The sequence below is a fragment of the Nerophis ophidion genome, linkage group LG06 (assembly GCF_033978795.1).
Source record: "Nerophis ophidion isolate RoL-2023_Sa linkage group LG06, RoL_Noph_v1.0, whole genome shotgun sequence".
NCBI classification, from domain to species: Eukaryota; Metazoa; Chordata; class Actinopteri; order Syngnathiformes; family Syngnathidae; genus Nerophis; species Nerophis ophidion.
This window is the reverse complement of record NC_084616.1, coordinates 70,882,229-70,902,636: the sequence shown is the minus strand read 5'-3', so window position 1 is coordinate 70,902,636 and position 20,408 is coordinate 70,882,229. Positions and strand designations below refer to the sequence as shown.

Here is a 20,408-nt window from a genome sequence, read left to right as displayed (position 1 = left end):
CATCACCCGCCGGGCCGCGGGACGAATTATCAAGCGCTGACCGGTCCGCAGCTACAAGAAGGTTGGGGACCACTGCCCTAGGGGGGGGGGGTTGCCCACATATGTGGTCCTCTCCAAGGTTTCTCGTAGTCATCATTGTCACTGTAACCGACGTTCCACTGGGGTGAGTTTTCCTTGCCCTTATGTGGGCCCTACCGAGGATGTCGTTGTGGTTTGTGCAGCCCTTTGAGACACTGGTAATTTAGGGCTATATAAATAAACATTGATTGATTGATACCACTTTTTCTGTTTTGTTTTTTTTAATCGTATTTTTAAAATGTGCTTAGGACCGTTGAAAAATTACCCGTGGGCCGCACTTTGGACATCCCTGGGTGTCCCAAGATTCGATTCAATATCGATTCTTGGGGTCGCGATTTGATTAAAAAAAACAAATTTTTTTTTTCGATTCAACGCGATTCTCGATTAAAAAAACGATATTTTTCCGATTCAAAACGATTCTGTATTCATTCAATACAAAGGATTTCAGCAGGATCTACCCCAGTCTGCTGACATGCTAGCAGAGTAGTAGATTTAAAAAACAAAAAAGCTTTTATAATTGTAAAAAACAATGTTTTATCAACTGATTGCAATAATGTAAATTTGTTTTAACTATTAAACGGACCAAAAATCTGACTTACTTTATCTTTGTGAAAATATTGGACACAGTGTGTTGTCAAGCTTATGAGATGCGATACAAGTGTAAGCCACTGTGATACTGTTCCTTTTTTTTAATTTTATTTTTATAAATGTCTAATGATAATGTCAATTAGGAATTTTTAATCACTGCTATGCTGAAATTATAACTAATATTGATACTGTTATTGATAATATTCATTTTTGTTTCACTACTTTTAGTTTGTTCTGGCTTACCAGAAGTCTCCTCCGTGTTGGGGAGGAGACCCTGCCCCAAGTGGAGGAGTTCAAGTACCTAGGAGTTTTGTTCACGAGTGGGGGAAGAGTGGATCGTGAGATCGACAGGCGGATCGGTGCGGCGTCTTCAGTAATGCGGACGTTGTACTGATCCGTTGTGGTGAAGAAGGAGCTGAGCCGGAAGGCAAAGCTCTCAATTTACCGGTCGATCTACGTTCCCATCCTCACCTATGGTCATGAGCTTTGGGTCATGACCGAAAGGATAAGATCACGGGTTCAAGCGGCCGAAATGAGTTTCCTCCGCCGTGTGCCGGGGCTCTCCCTTAGAGATAGGGTGAGAAGCTCTGTCATCCGGGAGGAACTCAAAGTAAAGCCGCTGCTCCTCCACATCGAGAGGAGCCAGATGAGGTGGCTCGGGCATCTGGTCAGGATGCCACCCGAACGCCTCCCTAAGGAGGTGTTTAGGGCACGTAGAACCGGTAGAAGGCCACGGGGAAGACCCAGGACACTTTGGGAAGACTATGTCTCCCGGCTGGCCTGGGAACGCCTCGGGATCCCCCGGGAAGAGCTAGACGAAGTGGCTGGTGAGAGGGAAGTCTGGGCTTCCCCGCTTAGGCTGCTGCCCCCCGTGACCCGACCTCGGATAAGCGGAAGAAGATGGATGGATGGATGGTTTGTTCTGTGTCGTGTTTCTGTCTCCTCTCAATTGCTCTGTTTATTGCAGTTCTGAGTGTTGCTGGGTCAGGTTTGGTTTTGGAATTGGATTGCGTTGTTATGGTATTGCTGTGTAGTGTTTTTTTTGGATTCCATCCATCCATCCCATCCATATTCTACCGCTTATTCCCTTTAGGGGTTGCGGAGGACACTGGCGCCTATCTCAGCTACAATCGGGCGGAAGGCGGGGTACACCCTGGACAAGTTGCTACCTCATCACAGGGCCAACACAGATAGACAGACAACATTCACACTCACATTCAAACACTAGGGCCAATTCAGTGTTGCCAATCAACCTATCCCCAGGTGCATGTCTTTGGAAGTGGGAGGAAGCCGGAGTACCCGGAGGGAACCCACGCAGTCCCGGGGAGAACATGCAAGCTCCACACAGAAAGATCCCGAGGCTGGATTTGGACCCAGGACTGCAGGAACTTCGTATTGTGAGGCAGACGCACTAACACCTCCGCCACCGTGAAGGTTTTTTGGATTGATTAAAAAATTAATAATAATTATTAAAAAAAATGAGAATCGGTTCTGAATCGCACGACATGAGAATCGCAGTTCGTTTTCGAATCGATTTTCCCCCCTACCCCTGGTTTAAATCAATCAAAAAAAAATAAGGTGTCGACTTCCTGTTTCCGGTGAGTGACGTATGTATTGACTGGAGAGTCGTGCTGTATTAAAAAGTTAACGCTAGTTAGCCGCCAGTCAATACAATGTTTTTTTTTTTTAAGGCGAAAAAGATACTTAAATTATTTTTAATAAGAAGTGGTGTGAAGTTTAATTAACCGAAATATTGACCTCGGTAAGAAAACTATTACGGCTAATTGTTTTCGTTGGTTGCTGGTTGTCTTAACGTCAAGTGGCTAATACTGTAAATATCGTATTATTATATAGTGTAAATGTAATATTGTATATACGTTCTGGTTGTATGGAAGTAAGTTTAATAGCCTGCGAAACAACAACATTGACGTTCAGTTTATTACTTGGGTTGTCGCGAATGTTTAGTCCAAGCGGCAGCTAGCTCGCTAAGCTAAGCTAAGGCGCCGTTAGCCGAGGTCAGCTGACAGCGTCAACAGCAGTGATGGATCAACTCAAAGTCAAGGACCGCATTCTGGAAAACATCTCTCTATCCGTCAAGAAGGTAAGACTTTTGCCATCACGGTAACTACACTGTCACTTAATTAAAGTCATGTTTTGGACATCGTTGTCCGTCAAAGAAGGGCAACTACAGCAGCCACTGTGTTGTCGTCCAGACAAACCCTTCCCGTGTTTGCTAATATTTACACAGACTTACTGTTCTAATAATCATTTCTAACCCAGTGTTATTAAGTTAAATGATCGTCACACACATACTAGATGTGGCGAAATTATTCTCTCCATATGACCCATCACCCTTGATTACCCCCTGGGAGGTGAGGGGAGCAGTGAGCAGCAGCGGTGCCGCGCCCGGGAATCATTTTATGGTGATCCATCCCATCCATTTCCTACCGCTTTCGGGGTCGCGGGGGGCTCTGGCGCCTATCTCAGCTACAATCGGGCGGGAGGCGGGGTACACCCTGGACAAGTCGCCACCTCATCGCAGGGCCAACACAGATAGACAGACAACATTCACACTCACATTCACACACTAGGGCCAATTTAGTGTTGCCAATTAACCTATCCCCAGGTGCATGTCTTTGGAAGTGGGAGGAAGCCGGAGTACCCGGAGGGAACCCACGCATTCACGGGGAGAACATGCAAACTCCACACAGAAAGATCCTGAGTCTGGATTTGAACCCAGGACTGGAGGACCTTCGTATTGTGAGGCAGACGCACTAACCCCTCTGCACATTTAAACCAGTGTGGGTGGCACTGGGAGCAGGTGGGTAAAGGGTCTTGCCCAGGGACACAACGGCAGTGACTAGGATGGCAGAAGCGGGAATCGAACCTGCAACCCTCAAGTTGCTGGCACGGCCACTCTACCAACCGAGCTATACTGCTTTTATGGTGATTTAACCCCCAATTCCAACCCTTAATGCTGAGTACCAAGCAGGGAGGTAATGGGTCCCATTGTTATAGTCTTTGGTATGACTCGGCCGGGATTTGAACTCACGACCTACCGATCTCAGGGCGGACACTCTAACCCAGGGGTCACCAACGCGGCGTAAGGACCAGATGAGTAGCCCGCTGACCTGTTCTAAAAATAGCTCAAATAGCAGCACTTACCAGTGAGCTGCTTCTATTTTTTAAATCGTATTTATTTACTAGCAAGCTGGTCTCACTTTGCTCGACATTTTTAATTCTAAGCGAGACAAAAATCAAATAGAATTTGAAAATCCAAGAAAATATTTTAAAGACTTGGTCTTCACTTGTTTAAATAAATTGCGTTATTTTTTTTTTACTTTGCTTCTTATAACTTTCAGAAAGACAATTTTAGAGAAACAATACAACCTTAAAAATGATTTTAGGATTTTTAAACACATATACCTTTTTACCTTTTAAATTTCTTCCTCTTCTTTCCTGACAATTTAAATCAATGTTCAAGTAAATATTTTTTTTAATTGTAAATAATAATAAATACATTTTAATTAAATTCTTCATTTTAGCTTCTGTTTTTTCGACAAAGAATATTTGTGAAATATTTCTTCAAACTTATTATGATTAAAATTCAAAAAAAGTATTTGTATTTGTTAGAAATATAGCTCGGTCCAATTTGTTATATATTCTAACAAAGTGCAGATAGGATTTTAACCTATTTAAAAATTGGCCCTAGTGTGTGAATGTGAGTGTGAATGTTGTCTGTCTATCTGTGTTGGCCCTGCGATGAGGTGGCGACTTGTCCAGGGTGTACCCCGCCTTCCGCCCGATTGTAGCTGAGATAGGCGCCAGCGCCCCCCGCGACCCCAAAAGGGAATAAGCGATGTTCCATACATTCTTTTTTTAAATGTTTTCTAAAAGATTCGAATTAGCTAGATTTTGTCTTCTTTTTTTCGGTTGAATTTTGCATTTTAAAGAGTCGAAATATATTTATAAAAATATTTACCTGTTTCTATATATTTTTCTTGTGAGAAATCATTAAGATGATTAGTGTTTCCACAAAGATAAATATCATTAATTATTAATAATAACAGAGTTAAAGGTAAATTGAGCAAATTGGCTATTTCTGGCAATTGATTTAAGTGTGTATCAAACTGGTAGCCCTTCGCATTAATCAGTACCCAAGAAGTAGCTCTTGGTTTCGAAAAGGTTGGTGACCCCTGCTCTAACCACTAGGCCACTGAGTAGGTCATTATCCATCCATCCATTACCTACCGCTTATTCTCTTTTGGGTATCTCAGATACGATCGGGCAGAAGGTGGACAAGTCGCCACCTCATCGCAGGGCCGAGTAGGTCATTATGTGATAGTTCAAAGCAACTGCCGCATGTTTACATCATGTTTAATTTAGAGACCACTTCCTTATTTTGCACATTTCTGTTGTGGAGTCCTCCATAACACGTTAGACCAGTGGTTCTTAACCAGGGTTCGATGGAACCCTCGGGGTTCGGTGAGTCAGCCTCAGGAGTCCGGCAGAAGTCAAGACACACTCGACTCATCGTGTGAATAAAAACGTCTCCCTATCGGCTTTTTGTGGATACGGCAACACCAGAAGTCACACCGATTTGCAGGCGTGTAATTTGTTGTGAGGTCATGCACTGTTGGTTTTGTTGTTTGAACAAAGTGATGTTCCATCACGGTTCATTTTGTTCCCCAGTAAAAAAAACCCCATATAACTTTGTCTTGAATTTGAAAACATTTTAAAATAATTTTTCACTAAAGAATGGTTTGGTGACCGCGCATATGAAACTGGTAGGGTTAGGTACCTCAAACAAGGTTAAGAACCACTGCGTTAGACAATATTGTGAAAAGCCTAGTTTGTGGTTGTTGAAATTCCTACACCAGGCAACGACATACTTGCCAACCTTGAGACCTCCGATTTCGGGAGGTGGGGGCTGGGGGTCGTGGTCGGGGGTTGAGCGAGGGGCGTGGTTGGGAGGCGTGGTTAAGAGGGGAGGAGTATATTTGCAGCTATCCGTCCATCCATTTCCTACCACTTATTCCCTTTGGGGTCGCGGTGGGCGCTGGTGCCTATCTCAGCTACAATCGGGCGGAAGGCGGGGTACACTCTGGACAAGTTTCTACCTCATTGCAGTATGTGTAGAAATCTTTATTTATATTTGAATCACTTGTTTATTTTTCAACAAGTTTTTAGTTATTTTTATATCTTTGTTTCCAAACAGTTCAAGAAAGACCACTACAAATGAGCAATATTTTGCACTGTTATACAATTTAATAAATCAGAAACTGATGACATAGTGCTGTATTTTACTCCTTTATTTCTTTTTTCAACCAAAAATGCTTTGCTCTGATTAGGGGGTACTTGAATTAAAACAATGTTCACAGGGGTACATCACTGAAAAAAGGTTGATAACCACTGGCATAGTTTATGTTTGTTGAAGTTCCTACACCAGGCCACAACAACATGAGGTACACTTGCTCAATGGAACGACAGCTGCCATGCAGTTTTTAATACACAGAGTTTTTTTTAAGTGTGTTACAGTGAGCTTCCCTTTAGAAAATATAACACAGTTGCGAAATCCCAGATACTTCTTAAAAAAAACGTATTATCTCAAGTAGGGCTGGGCGATAAGGCCTTTTTTTAATATCTCAATATTTTTAGGCCACGTCACGATGCACGATATATATCTTGATATTTTGCCTTAGCCTTGAATTAACACTTGATGCATATAATGACACCCATATGATGATTCTATTTGTCTACATTGAAACATTCTTGTTCATACTGCATTAATATATGCTCATTTTAAACTTTCATGCAGGGAAAGAAATCACAACTAAGTCAATTGACCAAGACTGTATTTATTAAACAGTTATTAAGCAGTGGCACAAACATTCATGTCATTGAAAAACAGAAAGTGCAAGATTGTCAGAGACATTTCAAAAACCAGCAAATAGCGCACTATTGTGCATGATGTCACTAAGATAACGTACCAAAACAACACTAAATTAAAGTGCACTTTTTGTACAGAACGCCACTACAAAAGTTGAAAACAAACAAAGGCACTCTTGTGCATGATGTCACACAAGTTATTTCAATAACTGTCAAATATAAATGAGCTGCGTAAAAGGAAATCAAATTGCTATGTGGTGGGTTACTGCAGACGTTATCTCTTTATGTTGGTCACTATTTTTTTCATACGATGTTGATGTGGAAATGTTTGCCACGACATTTTGTTGGGTTGGCACCGAATGGAGATGTTGAAATGCGGAGTAATCACTCTTCATTCTCCAGCAGGTGACTTCTCAAAAAGTGCTACACATTAGCAGAAATGCTACTTTTTGTAGCAAATTTTCTGCACCACACTTGACAAATTGTGGTTGTCTGTTCGACATCTTCCCGCTTGAAGCCAAACCACCGGCAGGCGATGGACCCCCTGCTGTTTTTCTTAGGAATCAATTCTTCCTTCATTTGTTACTATATTGGCATCTTCCTTTCCTTGTATTACCTCTCGCAACACAGCTAACGTTACCCACCCTGCTACCTCTCTGCTCCGCGAGAGGTATGTGACTTTTGGAAGAAGGTGCGCTTGCTGTCTGTGAGAAGGAGAGACAAGAAAGAGTGGGAAGAGCCTGTAGTGCAGTGGTTCTCAACCTGGGTTCGATTGAACCGTAGGGGTTCGGTGAGTCGGCCTCAGGGGTTCGGCGGAACCTCCACCGTGGAGGTCAAGACACACCCGATTCATCGTGTAAAGAAAAACTTCTCCCTATCGGCGTATTAGGTATACCCCCAAACAATGTTCCCTCTAATTTTCCATCTGATTTTCAAGTGTGTAATTTGTTGTGAGTTCATGCACTGTGCTGGTTTTCGGCTTTGAACAAGGTGATGTTCATGCATGGTTCATTTTGTGCACCAGTAAAAAAAAAACCTTGTCTTGAATTTGAAAAAAATATATATATATATTTTTCACTAATGAAGGGTTCGGTGAATGCGCATATGAAACTGGTAGGGTTCGGTACCTCCAACAAGGTTAAAACCCACTGCTGTAGTGTAATGCCAGCAGCTAAAAACAACAGCGTGAGAACGTATACTCCAATATCACGATATAGTCATTTTTTATATCGCACAGAGACAAACCCGCTATACATCCCGTACATCGATATATCGCGCAGCCCTAATCTCAATGCAGTGGCGGGCCGTGCGTTTCCCACCTAATCCTTCGGTGATGTCCGACTTCGACGATTACCTCTCAAAATACCATAATTTAAGTCACCACATGACCATTGCTGGAGAAATACTATACAGAAACACATTTACGCACTACTGGGCAGTGTACAAAAGGGGTTATTTTCTGGCGCATTTAAAAATCAATGAACCTACATCATGAAGGCAGCACAGAGGAACAGGGGTTAGTGCATGTGCCTCACAATACGAAGGTCCTGAGTAGTCCTGTGTTAAATCCCGGGCTCGGGATCTTTCTGTGTGGAGTTTGCATGTTCTCCCCGTGACTGCCTGGGTTCCCTCCAAGTACTCCGGCTTCTTCCCATCGCCAAAGACATGCACCTGGGGATATATTGATTGGCAACACTAAATTGGCCCTGGTGTGTGGATATGAGTCTGAATGTTGTCTGTCTATCTGTGTTGGCCCTGCCATGAGGTGGCAACTTGTGCAGGGTGTACGCCGCCTTCCGCCCGAATGCAGATAAAATAGGCTCCAGCACCCCCCGTGACCCCAAAAGGGGCAAGCGGTAAAAAAATGGATGGATGGATGAACCTGCATCAGCAATTTAAACATATCTCATGTGAAATTATCAAAATTGAAATTGCAAAAACCATATCAAATGTGAAACAATAAATAAAATATCTGAAGTCACATTTCATTGCTGGGACAGCTGAGCTAGATTCCGGGGTTGGCCGATATCGTCTCACAAGATGTAGTTTCCCTTTAAATATCCTTCTTGAAAATGGCCTTGCAAATACATGTGTTGACTAGTCTAACCATAAAAGATGCAGACGAGGCGTGTTGGCTGAGTTCGAAAAGTTTACCTTACAGCGTTCTCATCAAAAACATCTCGCTGCATGTCTATATTCAACAACCTAAACGTGGCTACTGCGCATGCGCTTCACTACTGTGTAATGGAGTTCTTGTGTTACCTTAGTTTATAACATCACTATATATCTGCCTTAAGCCCGCTAGAAGGCCTTACTGACAACTCGTAATCTGATTGGCTATTGCAACTGTCCGTCAGATGTTTGTGTCCGTTCACTTAAAGTGCAAGGACACCCGCATTGTTGATTCTGAAGGCCTCAGGCAGATTTGGTACAGCATGGCAACGTAAGCTAGCAGAATTCTGATTAGATAAAAACTTTATAACCTAAGAACAACAGCGCTGGAAGGAGCATAATATGACATGAAGAGAATATGATTACTTTTAGATATTTAGGGAAAGTAAATAAGAAAATACTTTTATCTTTCATTATGTAATGATTTCTGGTTATGTTAGTCCAGCAGAGAAGGCTTTGCTGGCCCTGACTGATCACTACACATCATAATGGCAGCTACAGTTTACATCTTAAAGAGAAAATACATTATTTGGGGATTTCCGGCGGGCCAGATTGAAAAGCTTAACGGGCTGCGTGTGGCCCCCGAGCCTTAATTTGCCCATGTCTGTCTTAAAGTGTTACGCTTTTGTTTTCAATTCAGACAACACTCAATTTTTTGTTAACCCACATATGTCGTAACAAAATTAAATCAATGTGTCCTATTTGTAATTATTGTTATGGCGGCTTAATTACTGTGAATATATACATTTAATGCAATTGTTCTGTATCATATGGTGATAAACAAAGCCTACTTTTTAGAATCCAGACTGTAAAGGTTTCAAACCTGAGTGTGGGCCTCAATGAGACAGACTTATAAATTATAAACCTGCATTAGAGCTTCGGACATTCCAATTATGTTGGTAGAAATTGACAAATGATTTAAGTCAATCACATCCACAGGTTTAAATGATTAACCTTTCTGTAATCAGTTTAGCATGCACATGTTTTGCTTTGCCTTTATTGTGGCCTTCACTAGTGGATTGAGGTCACATCATAACATTTGCAGCTTTTGTTGTTGTTTTGCTGAACTGTAGCTTTATTGTATCGCAGAGACGTTTGGCAAAAGTTTAGGGATTAGTTCTAAAAAGGCGATCATTTCTGAGAATGATTATATTCCCTAACATTCTTACATGTTTTAACTCCCAATTACTTTGTTCAATGGCTCGTATATAATTTTTTTCTATAAGTATTAATTGTATTCTTTCTTTAGTCTTTATATTGTTAACATTTGCTTGTCATTACCAAACAGTTCTTGAAAATGTCTCTTATGTTTTCCAAAACATTGAAAATCCATTAAAAAGGAAAGGTTGTCTTTAATACAAATACTTTCCTAAATATAATACTTCATATAAAATGTGTACATTTTAGATAGGGATGTGCCGATGTATTAGCCACCAGTTGGTATCAGACTATTTACTACTATTTACTCAGTGGCCTAGTGGTTAGAGTATCCGCCCTGAGATCGGTTGGTTGTGAGTTCAAACCCCGGCCGAGTCATACCAAGGACTATAAAATGGGACCCATTACCTCCCTGATTGGCACTCAGCATCAAGGGTTGGAATTGGGTGTTAAATCACCAAAATGATTCCCGGGCGCAGCACCGTTGCTGCCCACTGCTCCCCTCACCTCCCAGGGGGTGAACAACGGGATGGGTCATATGCAGAAGACGAATTTCACCACACCTCTGTGTGTGACAATCGTTGGTATTTTAACTTAACTTTAACTTAACTTATGTTAATGATGATCACGGAAGCGATCCCCTCTGGCTAACATTGTATTTATCTGTAGCCCCCTGACTGACAAGCAGCTAGCTGCTAATTATGTGTTTCCATTAGGCATGTGAATATTTGGGCACCTAACAATCCGATCTGATTCCTGGGGTGATGGTATGATTGACTATCAATTCTCGATTCAACATAATTCTCGATTTAAACTGATTCTCGCAATGTATTATTTGGTATCATAATTATAAGTTGCAGGTTGGAAAAGCTCCTTCTGTTTCCATGGAGATGGCCTCTAAATGTGTGTGACTGTGCGCTTGCGTGCATTTTTTAAAAAACATTTTTGAACATTTTTGATAGATTTAGAGTTGGAATGAATAAGAATCACGATACAAGTGTGAATACATGTTTTTTGTGCACCCTCTATTTCCATACACAGTTGGGAGTCTCCTCTGTAAACTAATAATCTCCCCCATTACGGAACATAAACTGCATTTCTTACTCTCTTAGACATCATTATCACTGGAGGGCAAGGTTAAACGCTAAGCTGACTTTAAACAACAGAAGAAACAAGTGTTTTGTAAAGTCTAAGAAGTGTAGATGGAACCACGTTACAGCATAAAGTAAGCAGATATGAACAGGAAATTAACAAGTAGATTAATAAGAGTCGAGAGAGAGGATAATATAACTGTTGGTCTGTCAGCAAAGTCAATACACTACACGTAAGAGGAGGGTGCATCGATCCATAAATTGATGGTGTTGACACCAACGATACTACAGTGATTAGAGTGATATTTTTATTTTCTCGAAATCTTTTCTTTTCGTTGTTTTTGTGACAATAATAATTAAAATAATTACCTGAGGTCAGGAGGACTTTGAGGGCAAATCCAAAGGATTTAAAAGAGTAGTAAAGTTAAAGTACCAATAATTGTCACACACACACTAGGTGTGGTGAAATTTGTCCTCTGCATTTGACCCATCCCCTTGATCACCGCCTGGGAAGTGAGGAGAGCAGTGGGCAGCAGCGGTGCCGCGCCCGGGAATCATTTATGGTGATTTAGTAGATGCAGTAGTAATTTTTGCTTTTGTTTAATTATTGTGTAATATTTACTTTGTTATGATCAAACAATTGTTTTTAATAAACTAAAATAAGGAACTAGTTTAAATGATATGTAGATATCGTTACGCTGTAAATTCAAAAATCTCCAGCTTATGTGAATGGTATCAGTATTGATATTGGCTGATCTCACTTATGAACAGGCAGCGTAAAACCCTGATCGGAACATCTCTAATTATAGAATATCTGTGGTTCTAAATATCTTATTATCTTTAAACAAAAGGCATGCAACTCATATCTTTCTACAGTTGCAGAGTTACTTTGCAGCGTGCGAAGATGAGACTCCAGCCATCAGAAATCATGATCGTGTTCTACAGCGACTGTGCGAGCATCTTGATCACGCTCTCTTGTATGGGTAAGACAGTTGATCTATTTTTACACAAAATGTATGCATGGTGGATATATTCCAAATCATCTGACTTATGGTTTGTGCATACAAACAAGATGTTGATTGTTTTCTCCATTTAAGGCTTCAGGATATTTCCTCGGGCTACTGGGTTCTAGTCCTTCACTTCACTAGGAGCGAGGCTGTCCGCCAGATTGATGAGCTTCAGCACATAGCCACAAACCTCGGTCGAAGTGAGTCTTTCATGTTGGGAAGTGCATCCACATGTCTATTAGAATAAGCATTATTTGTTGACATTGCTTCTAGGTCGGGCCTGGTTATACCTGGCTTTGAGTGAGAGCTCTTTAGAGAGCTACCTGCGACTTTTCCAAGAGAACCAAGGACTGCTACAGAAGTATTACTTCAAGTAAGTCCTGCAGTGATGTCGTGACATGACACATTTATTTGCTCCATGCTCAGACACAAGTTACAGTGCATTAAAGGTCCCATGATATGCAAATTTGACTTTTTGTTGATGCAATAACAGTAATATACAGTATTGCTTGGATTTAAATGACGTCACATCCGGGTAATTAAATATGCGTGGCGGTCAAATGGTACTTAGCGCCATTTTGCCTTTCTCTAAGCAAAATGTCCTATGCTTGCATTGTTTTCGGCTGTACGAACTGTTCAAACTGCGAAAAAGGATAAACATAATGGAACATTTTAGGAAATTACGACAACTAAGTGGCACGCACTCCACTGCAAGGCAGCAGAGTCAAAGAACGCATGAGTTTGCAGTCACAACATTGTTAAAACTTTGTTTGATATATTTTTATTATAATTTACTCATTGAATATTTCCCATTGAGGTAGTTTGTTGATATTGTTTGTATTTTATTCTTAACAAATTGAAGCCAGAAAGTCATGGTCAATGATACTTTGTTAGGAAATGTACTTCTATGTGTCCCCTCTTGTTTATTTTGTAGACAAATGTGTCAGACTATATATAACGAGACAAAAATCAAATATGGTGATGATTTAGTAATTGTTAGTTTGTTAAATGGACATACAATCACGGGTGTCAGTTGTCGGGTGCTGGTTTTTTTTTACATGGACACGTCCTCGCAAGAAGGATAGATAAAACATCAAATGCAACCTCACACTTGCAAAAACATTGCATTTTTTTTCCCAAGAGTTTTGATACCAATTTCCTTGACCCAGCCACACAAAGAAGTTGTAGACCTTCATGTTTTTGCAAGTTTTCATCTGTTTTGTTGTGTAGAATGGTTTCTGGAGCACAAGATAGTTGATATGTCCTTGATATCACTCGACAAATCTTTTTTTAATAATGTATGGGGACCTATTCTATTGCGTAGTTAGATTTTTTTGCTCGTATCGGCTTTTTGCAGAAAGATCGATAGGCCCGTTGCGTACTCTGATAGTTTGCATGCTGCTTACTGCACAACAGCCATCTTGGCCTGGTTGACCACCGCTTTTTTCACTTCCGCAAAGTCACGTGACGGAATACAAGCTATAGGGATGTGATCATCTTACGAGACGAGACACCATATTGGGTTCTCGAGAACAAGATTTTAACATTAGTTTTAAGCAGGGGCGCCTTGCCTTGTAGGGTGGTAGAGTGGAGACGATACCAAGGGCCCCTGACTGGCAAACAAAATTAATATGAAAAAATATTTTAAAAATGATAAGAATACAAATAAAGTAAATATTCTTGCATTTATTTTTTGAAGCACTTAGTTCGGTCCTCAAATGGTCTGTCCGGAGCTCTTTTCTGTTGCGTCTTAGCGTCCATGATTGACAGTTTAGCCTGCTTTGACTTACACACGCGCCGTGTTTGCTGTGGAACTCAAATAAAGGAGAGCGGCCGCACTAGATTGGCGAGGTCGGCTCTGTTTGCTAGCTACCGGTTTGTAATGTGCGCAAAGCACTTAAAGTGAGGTTCAAATCCCTCGCTAAAATCTAAACTGACATGCATCTTCCTAATGTAGCTTGCTACCCCATCATCACGTGAATTTGGAGTGAATGGAAGATGGGTTTTCACTGTAAAGTGCTTTGAATGTCTAGAAAAGTGTCTAATAACTCAAATCCATTATTATTGTTAGTTTTAAAAAATTAACAATTCTGACTGTGTTCTGTCTGAAAGACAGCTTTTTTTTTTTAAACAAGAAGTATTTTTATTTTTTAATCCCTCACAGCGCTGCTAATATTTTTTATAATTTTTACTCTGTTTTTGCAAAGATGTGAAGTCCTAAAGTCAAGCAGGCTTTGCTACACATCTTAAAAACAAGCCAAGAGCTCTGCCAACTGTCTGTCATTCAGCTGCAGATGTGTGTGCTGTTAGTGTTGCTAACATTTGTGTCCTCCTGTCCCACTCTTTCATGTTTCATTGTTCTATGTGATAAAACATAGAACATAGACATTTATCACGTTGGTAGAGTGTAAGAAAACACACTCTGTCCAAGACAGGAATGGAAAGACTGGCTTATTAGCATTAAAGCTACACAAAACGGTGTGTTCCCAGTAGTAGTTACTGTCCAAAGCATCCATCCAGCTTCTTCCGCTTATCCGAGGTCGGGTCGCGGGGGCAGGAGCCTAAGCAGGGAAGCACTTCCCTCTCCCCTGCCACTTCGTCCAGCTTCTACCGGGGGATCCTGAGGCCTTCCCAGGCCAGCCGGGAGAGATTGTCTTCCCAACGTGTCCTGGGTCTTCTCCGTGGCCTCCTACCGGTATGACGTGCCTGAAACAACTCTAAGGGAGAGCCCCGCCACCCGGCGGAGGAAACTAATTTTGGCCGCTTGTACCCGTGATCTTGTCCTTTCGGTCATAACCCAAAGCACATGACCATAGGTGAGGATAGGAACATAGATCGACCGGTAAATTGAGACCTTTGCCTTCCGGCTCAGCTCCTTCTTCACCACAACGGATCGATACGGCGTCCACATTACTGAATACGCCGCACCGATCCGCCTGTCGATTCCCTCACTCGTGAACAAGTCTCCGAGGTACTTGAACTCCTCCGCTTGGGGCAAGATTTCCTCCCCAACCCGGAGATGGTACTCCACCCTTTTCCGGTCGAGAACCATGGACTCGGACTTGGAGGTGTCCTAAGCATCGGGTAGATATCGGGCGACACACTTCCAATACACTATTAATGGACCTTTTGAGATTTATTGGAAATAGTTGAACGTTACTTTAGTATGGGACCTTTCAAAAATGTTGCTCTTGTCAAATCAGCCCTTTTGTCGTAAGTTTGACAAATTCTTTGTACTTTATTTACAGAAATGCATTGGTGTGCAGTCACGACCACCTCACACTCTTCCTCACACTGGTGGCAGGGTTGGAGTTCATTCGATTTGATCTGGAGCTGGTCAGCATCTATTTCAGTTTTCTAACAAATTGTAACACATCTCTAACCAACAATGTTTGCTGCTGCTGTTACAGGATGTGCCCTATTTGGACGTGGCCCCTTACATGCCAGACTACTACAAACCACACAACTTGTTGGACTTTGAGGAAAGGCTGCCCAGTTCGGACAGTTTATCCCTGCACTCCTTCACCTCCCTGACTTCCACCAACCTGGAGTGGGATGACAGTGCCATCGCCCCCTCTAGTGAAGGTGAGCTGCACTGTCCCTTCACTTAATTTGTAACTCTGCTTGACTTTACCATCCCTACTGGCTCATATGATTTTGGGTCTTGAAATGACCACTTAACACAATATTACAACTCATTGAATAGAGAAGAAAATGCACAGGCCTAGTAGGTACTCACACCTACGTGATTTGGCACAAAAGTGTACACTGATGTCAGTTTAATAGCTTGCTGAGTGAGCCAGTAAGCACTTGTGTCGGACAGCAGAGTGCGTAGATCATTGCAGCTGTAGAGCCTGATGGGTACATCACTGTTCACAATGATTTACCATTTTTTTGTTGGTTTTCTTTTGTTTTATCCCATACCATAGTGTATTGTTTTATTTTGTTTTGCTGTCTCAACCTCCTTTGTGGTGACTTCACAACACCTCTCCCTAATGTTTAATGTCATTCCTCCTTTTTTTAGATTATGATTTCGGTGACATCTTCCCCGTGTTGCAGGCAATGCCAAGTGCAGACTGGGAAGGTTGGACATTAGTTAACGCTCCCCTTTGGCATGGTCCCACAATTGTTTTGTGCTTGCTATGTGTTGGGTACACTAAACACTACTTACTATGTCACTTTGGTATGCAAAAAACAAAGGCAAAGGAAAATATTTAAGTGGAAGTCATAATGATTGAAGTATTATGAGTGTGTAGCTTTGAATTGAACTGTGCCAATTGCTTTGTTAAACAATGTACTTTTTACTTCTAGAACGACTTAACATTTTAAATACAGTAACTATAAAACTATCATCAACATTGTTTATTATTATTTCTTCGGTCAGTGGTCAACAAAATAAACAAACAATTTTACATAAACAATCAATTGTACATTCATAAATTGAAAATGTTGCAGACCGGAAGGGTTTAGGCTGAAGTTGTATACTTATTGCGCCTAACCCTATAAACAAAAAAACATCATCATCATCATCATTATTATTAGTACTGTTATCCAGCAGTTAGGTTGGCAATTTCCAATGCAGGCTGTATTTCAGGCATGATACTCCATCCGAATGCTTATTTGTAATTTTTTGTTCAGCACAGTGGGACACATGTGGATGCCACTTGTACTGTACTCGTTTTGTCCAGTCTGTCTACTGTACCTGTCTTTGTTCTGTCCACTTGTTATTGTTGTGTTTTGTGACACTGGGCTAGATTTTGCAATATGTTGTAGTGTGAGCAAAGACCATCATCAGCAAGAGATTCAACATCCTTTTTTTTTTTTATAGCAAGCAAATATACCTTATTCCACATGAGACCAGGTACCCCTTACGGCACTGGAAGGCACTCTAGGGTAAAAATAAAATTATGATAAAATAACGAATAGTATAGATAGTATAGTTAGGATAATTTAGTAACTATACACCTGAAACAATATGGGTCGTATCTAAACCACCAAATCCACCTATCAAGTGCAATACAGTGGCCCTGCGATGAGGTGGCGACTTGTCCAGGGTGTACCCCGCCTGCCGCCCGATTGTAGCTGAGATAGGCGCGACCCCAAAAGGGAATAAGCGGTAGAAAATGGATGGAAGTGCAATACAGTGAACTACTTCTTATGAAATATATTTTTCAGCCAAGTACCCATTAACCCAGTTATGTATCTGATTCATCGATCCATCTATTTTCTACCGCTTGTCCCTCTCGGTGTCGCGGGAGGGCTGGAGCCTATCTCAGCTGCAGTCGAGTGCAGGGCAGAATACACCCTGGACAAATGGTCGCCTCTTCGCAGGGCCAACATAGACAGACAACCATTCACACAGTCTGTTCCACAACAGCGCTCATTTGTACTGGCTTTTTTTTTTTTTTTTTTTTTAATTAAACACACATAAAATATAGCAAATTTCAACAAATAAATTGTTAATTTAATTACAAATAAAGTTTTGTGCCCACAAAATAACTATCCTCCCGAAGTGCTGTAGTACTTTATTTATTCCGTCAGGAGAGTTCCTTCAGGAAAATATATATATATATATACACACACACAGACAGACAAGTCGCCACCTTATGGCAGGGCCAACACAGATAGACAAGCACAACATTCACACACACGAGGGACAATTTAGTCTTGCCAATCAACCTATCCCCAGGTGCATGTCTTTGGAAGTGGGAGGAAGCTGGAGTACCCGGAGGGAACCTGCGCAGTCACGGGGAGGACATGCAAACTCCACACAGAAAGATCCCGAGCCCGGTATTGAACTCAGGACTCCTCAGGACCTTCGTATTGTGAGGCACATGCACTATTACTGTTTTGGACAATAATAAATCAGATACAGATACAGCCCTGGGTTCGCGGGTACTTGGCTGAAAAAAATATTTCACAAAGTGTACTTCACTGTATTGTACATGATACATTACGCGACTTTGGTGATTTGGATACAAAAAATTTTTTCAAATGGACAGCAACTTTGCTGTTTTTTCCTTAACTTTAATGGCATAAGCCTGCGCTCAAACTACAGCATTGATGCTTGAACTAGGCGTGTGTCACTGCTGCTTTTGTAACTACTGGACGTGTTGTCTTCTGTATTGTCCTTGCTGATGAGCTTTAATAATAATGCAATACCTAACTGGTCATTGTTGTTCAATATTGATGTAGAAATACACAAGGCTTGTGTCATGTCAAATACAAACAATTTTCTCAGCTAAAGACTGAACTTTACGTTCCTCTAACAGGAAGTCAGTGCCAAATTGTCTTGTGTATTTCTGCACCCATTAAAGAAAATATGTCAAATTTTCGTTGGTTCTAATTCAGTCTTTCGCTGTCATCTTCCATGAAAGAAGGCGACCTTACCGACCAGGCGAGCTGCCCAAGGTCCAGTGGCTCCGATCCTCTGACCGTCATCAGTGACACGGTGGTCTTAACGGCCGGCACTGTTAAGGTGAAGGGGGGCGCTCACCTATCGCCACACAGTCCCACATCTAGATACAACCCCTTCAATGAGGACTCGGACGCCTACACCTCCGCTGAGATGACGCCGATTCATGTGTCTCGCTGTCACGTCGCCACTGCTGGAGATGATACTGAGCGCACCAACAACGAACTGGAAGTCATTCGGTACAGTACACTGAGTTGCTTGCTCATATTTTATTTGTATGCACTTGTGGCTGAATCCCTCCTTGGTGTCCAGAATGGCAAGAAGAAGGAGATCGGGCAAGAAACGACGTGGAAAGAGCTCCACAGATTCCATTAGCAGCATCCACAACTCTTTATCATCTGAGCACATAGAAATGGACAATGCCTTCCACGGCTCCGAGGATGTAGATTATTTGAACTGCACTGTAATCAACATTGATTGTGAAATGGAAGCGAGGAGGAGCAGGGCTGGAACAGAGGTGGCGGAGGAACATGACGAGGACGGAGTGGAAGCCCTGCTCAGGCTTCCTGAGATGACTGACACCTCCATGGATAGTGTTGGGCAACCCCTCCGTGATGTCATGGACAGACTTAATGGCGTTATGGATGGAGAAGAGGCCTGGGACCACCTCAAGTATGAGACGGAAAAACAAGGAGGTGAAAGGGGACCAGAGCCTCCCGCTCAGCAGCCCTTTCGAGAGGATTCTGGGGGCGAGCCTCCTGACCCAGCCTCAGGAGAGCGTTCCCCTCCCGCTGCCACAAGCACAATCCTGCAGGCCTCTTCAGCAACTCAAGACTTACTCAGCCCTACCCCCAACAGTGCAGGCTCTGCTCCCACAGGTGGTGGCTACCATGACGCTACAGAGCAAAGCCAGTCACAGACTCTATCAGGTGGCCATGAAGATCAAGGAGAGGCAACAGCGCCAGCAGGACAGGAATCCGACCTGAAGAAACAGGGTGAAAATAGTACGAAAAACTGTAAAATGACTTCTGATGATACAGAAGTAGGAGAGGAGAAGAATAGTCCTCCAGAAATCTCTCATCCGGCAGAGTTTAGGTAAGGAATTCCCTCATGTTATAATTTATTTGCTGTTTTTACTGATTGGGATTTGCAGATCATGTTTTTATTTATTGTGTGTTGTAGGGTGGACAACAACCACTTACTACTCCTCATGATCCATGTATTCAGAGAAAATGAGGAGAAGCTGTTTAGGGTAATGAACATATCTGTTTTAGTTTGATGGCTTTTTTTATTGCAATTTTATTAAGTGCATGAGTAAGTCATCCTCACTTTTTAGATTAATGCTCTTTGTATGTTTTATTGTATTATGTAATAGCCTCACACTTGCCTTTTGAATCAATCGTTTGGATTTGGTGGTTCAGTGGAAGTGTTGTTAGTTTCAATTTGCTCCAAGCTGTGCTCCCTCACACAACTCATTTATTTAGCTTTGTATTATAATATTCACACACTTTTCAGAATCATTTAAAGACAATTTAAGTGTAATTAGGATTGTTTCATTGCATGCATTGATAGCCCACCTGCTGATATTACCTTCATGCATTATCAATATTGTGCACTGCTTTTCTGCTGAATGTGTAGCACTAGCACCTGTTGTTTATGTCATGTACAATATTCCTTGAATGTTTAGATGGTGAGGATGAGTACAGGCCATATGGAGGGAGACCTGCAGCCTCTTTACCTGCTGCTGACTGACTGTTACATCTACCTGCTTAGGAAAGGTCAGTAGTAGTCACAATACATATATTTTAGCCATGGTTTACTGCCCCTGTTATTGTTAATTATCAAATACTTTATTATGTGATTATCCCCAATAAAATGATCAAAATCTGAAAATAATCCGAAATGTGTGACCACTGAGACAGTTCATTTCTAACACAAATATTTTACATTTGCTGTTATGCCTTTCTCTTACAATATCAATGCAGTTTTCTGGGATTAAAATAAAATGTT

At 41.7% G+C, this 20,408-nt stretch overlaps 1 protein-coding gene across 3 annotated transcripts in view; it reads left to right on the top strand.

Annotated features, from left to right (window-relative positions):
• Nucleotides 1–2,255: 2,255 nt before the first annotated feature.
• Nucleotides 2,256–20,408, top strand: part of plekhm2 (pleckstrin homology domain containing, family M (with RUN domain) member 2) — a 32,103-nt gene continuing 13,950 nt past the window's right edge. The window contains exons 1-11 of one of the 3 annotated variants that reach the window (XM_061904765.1): nt 2,256–2,767; nt 11,853–11,959; nt 12,074–12,183; nt 12,257–12,356; nt 15,232–15,319; nt 15,394–15,568; nt 16,008–16,067; nt 18,361–18,637; nt 18,711–19,493; nt 19,581–19,650; nt 20,086–20,176. In XM_061904765.1, coding sequence (XP_061760749.1) covers nt 2,708–2,767; nt 11,853–11,959; nt 12,074–12,183; nt 12,257–12,356; nt 15,232–15,319; nt 15,394–15,568; nt 16,008–16,067; nt 18,361–18,637; nt 18,711–19,493; nt 19,581–19,650; nt 20,086–20,176 — 1,921 coding nt within the window. In that variant the 5' untranslated portion in view covers nt 2,256–2,707. The remainder of the gene's footprint in view (nt 2,768–11,852; nt 11,960–12,073; nt 12,184–12,256; nt 12,357–15,231; nt 15,320–15,393; nt 15,569–16,007; nt 16,068–18,360; nt 18,638–18,710; nt 19,494–19,580; nt 19,651–20,085; nt 20,177–20,408) is intronic. The other 2 variants (XM_061904767.1, XM_061904766.1) reach the window with 2 other exon arrangements.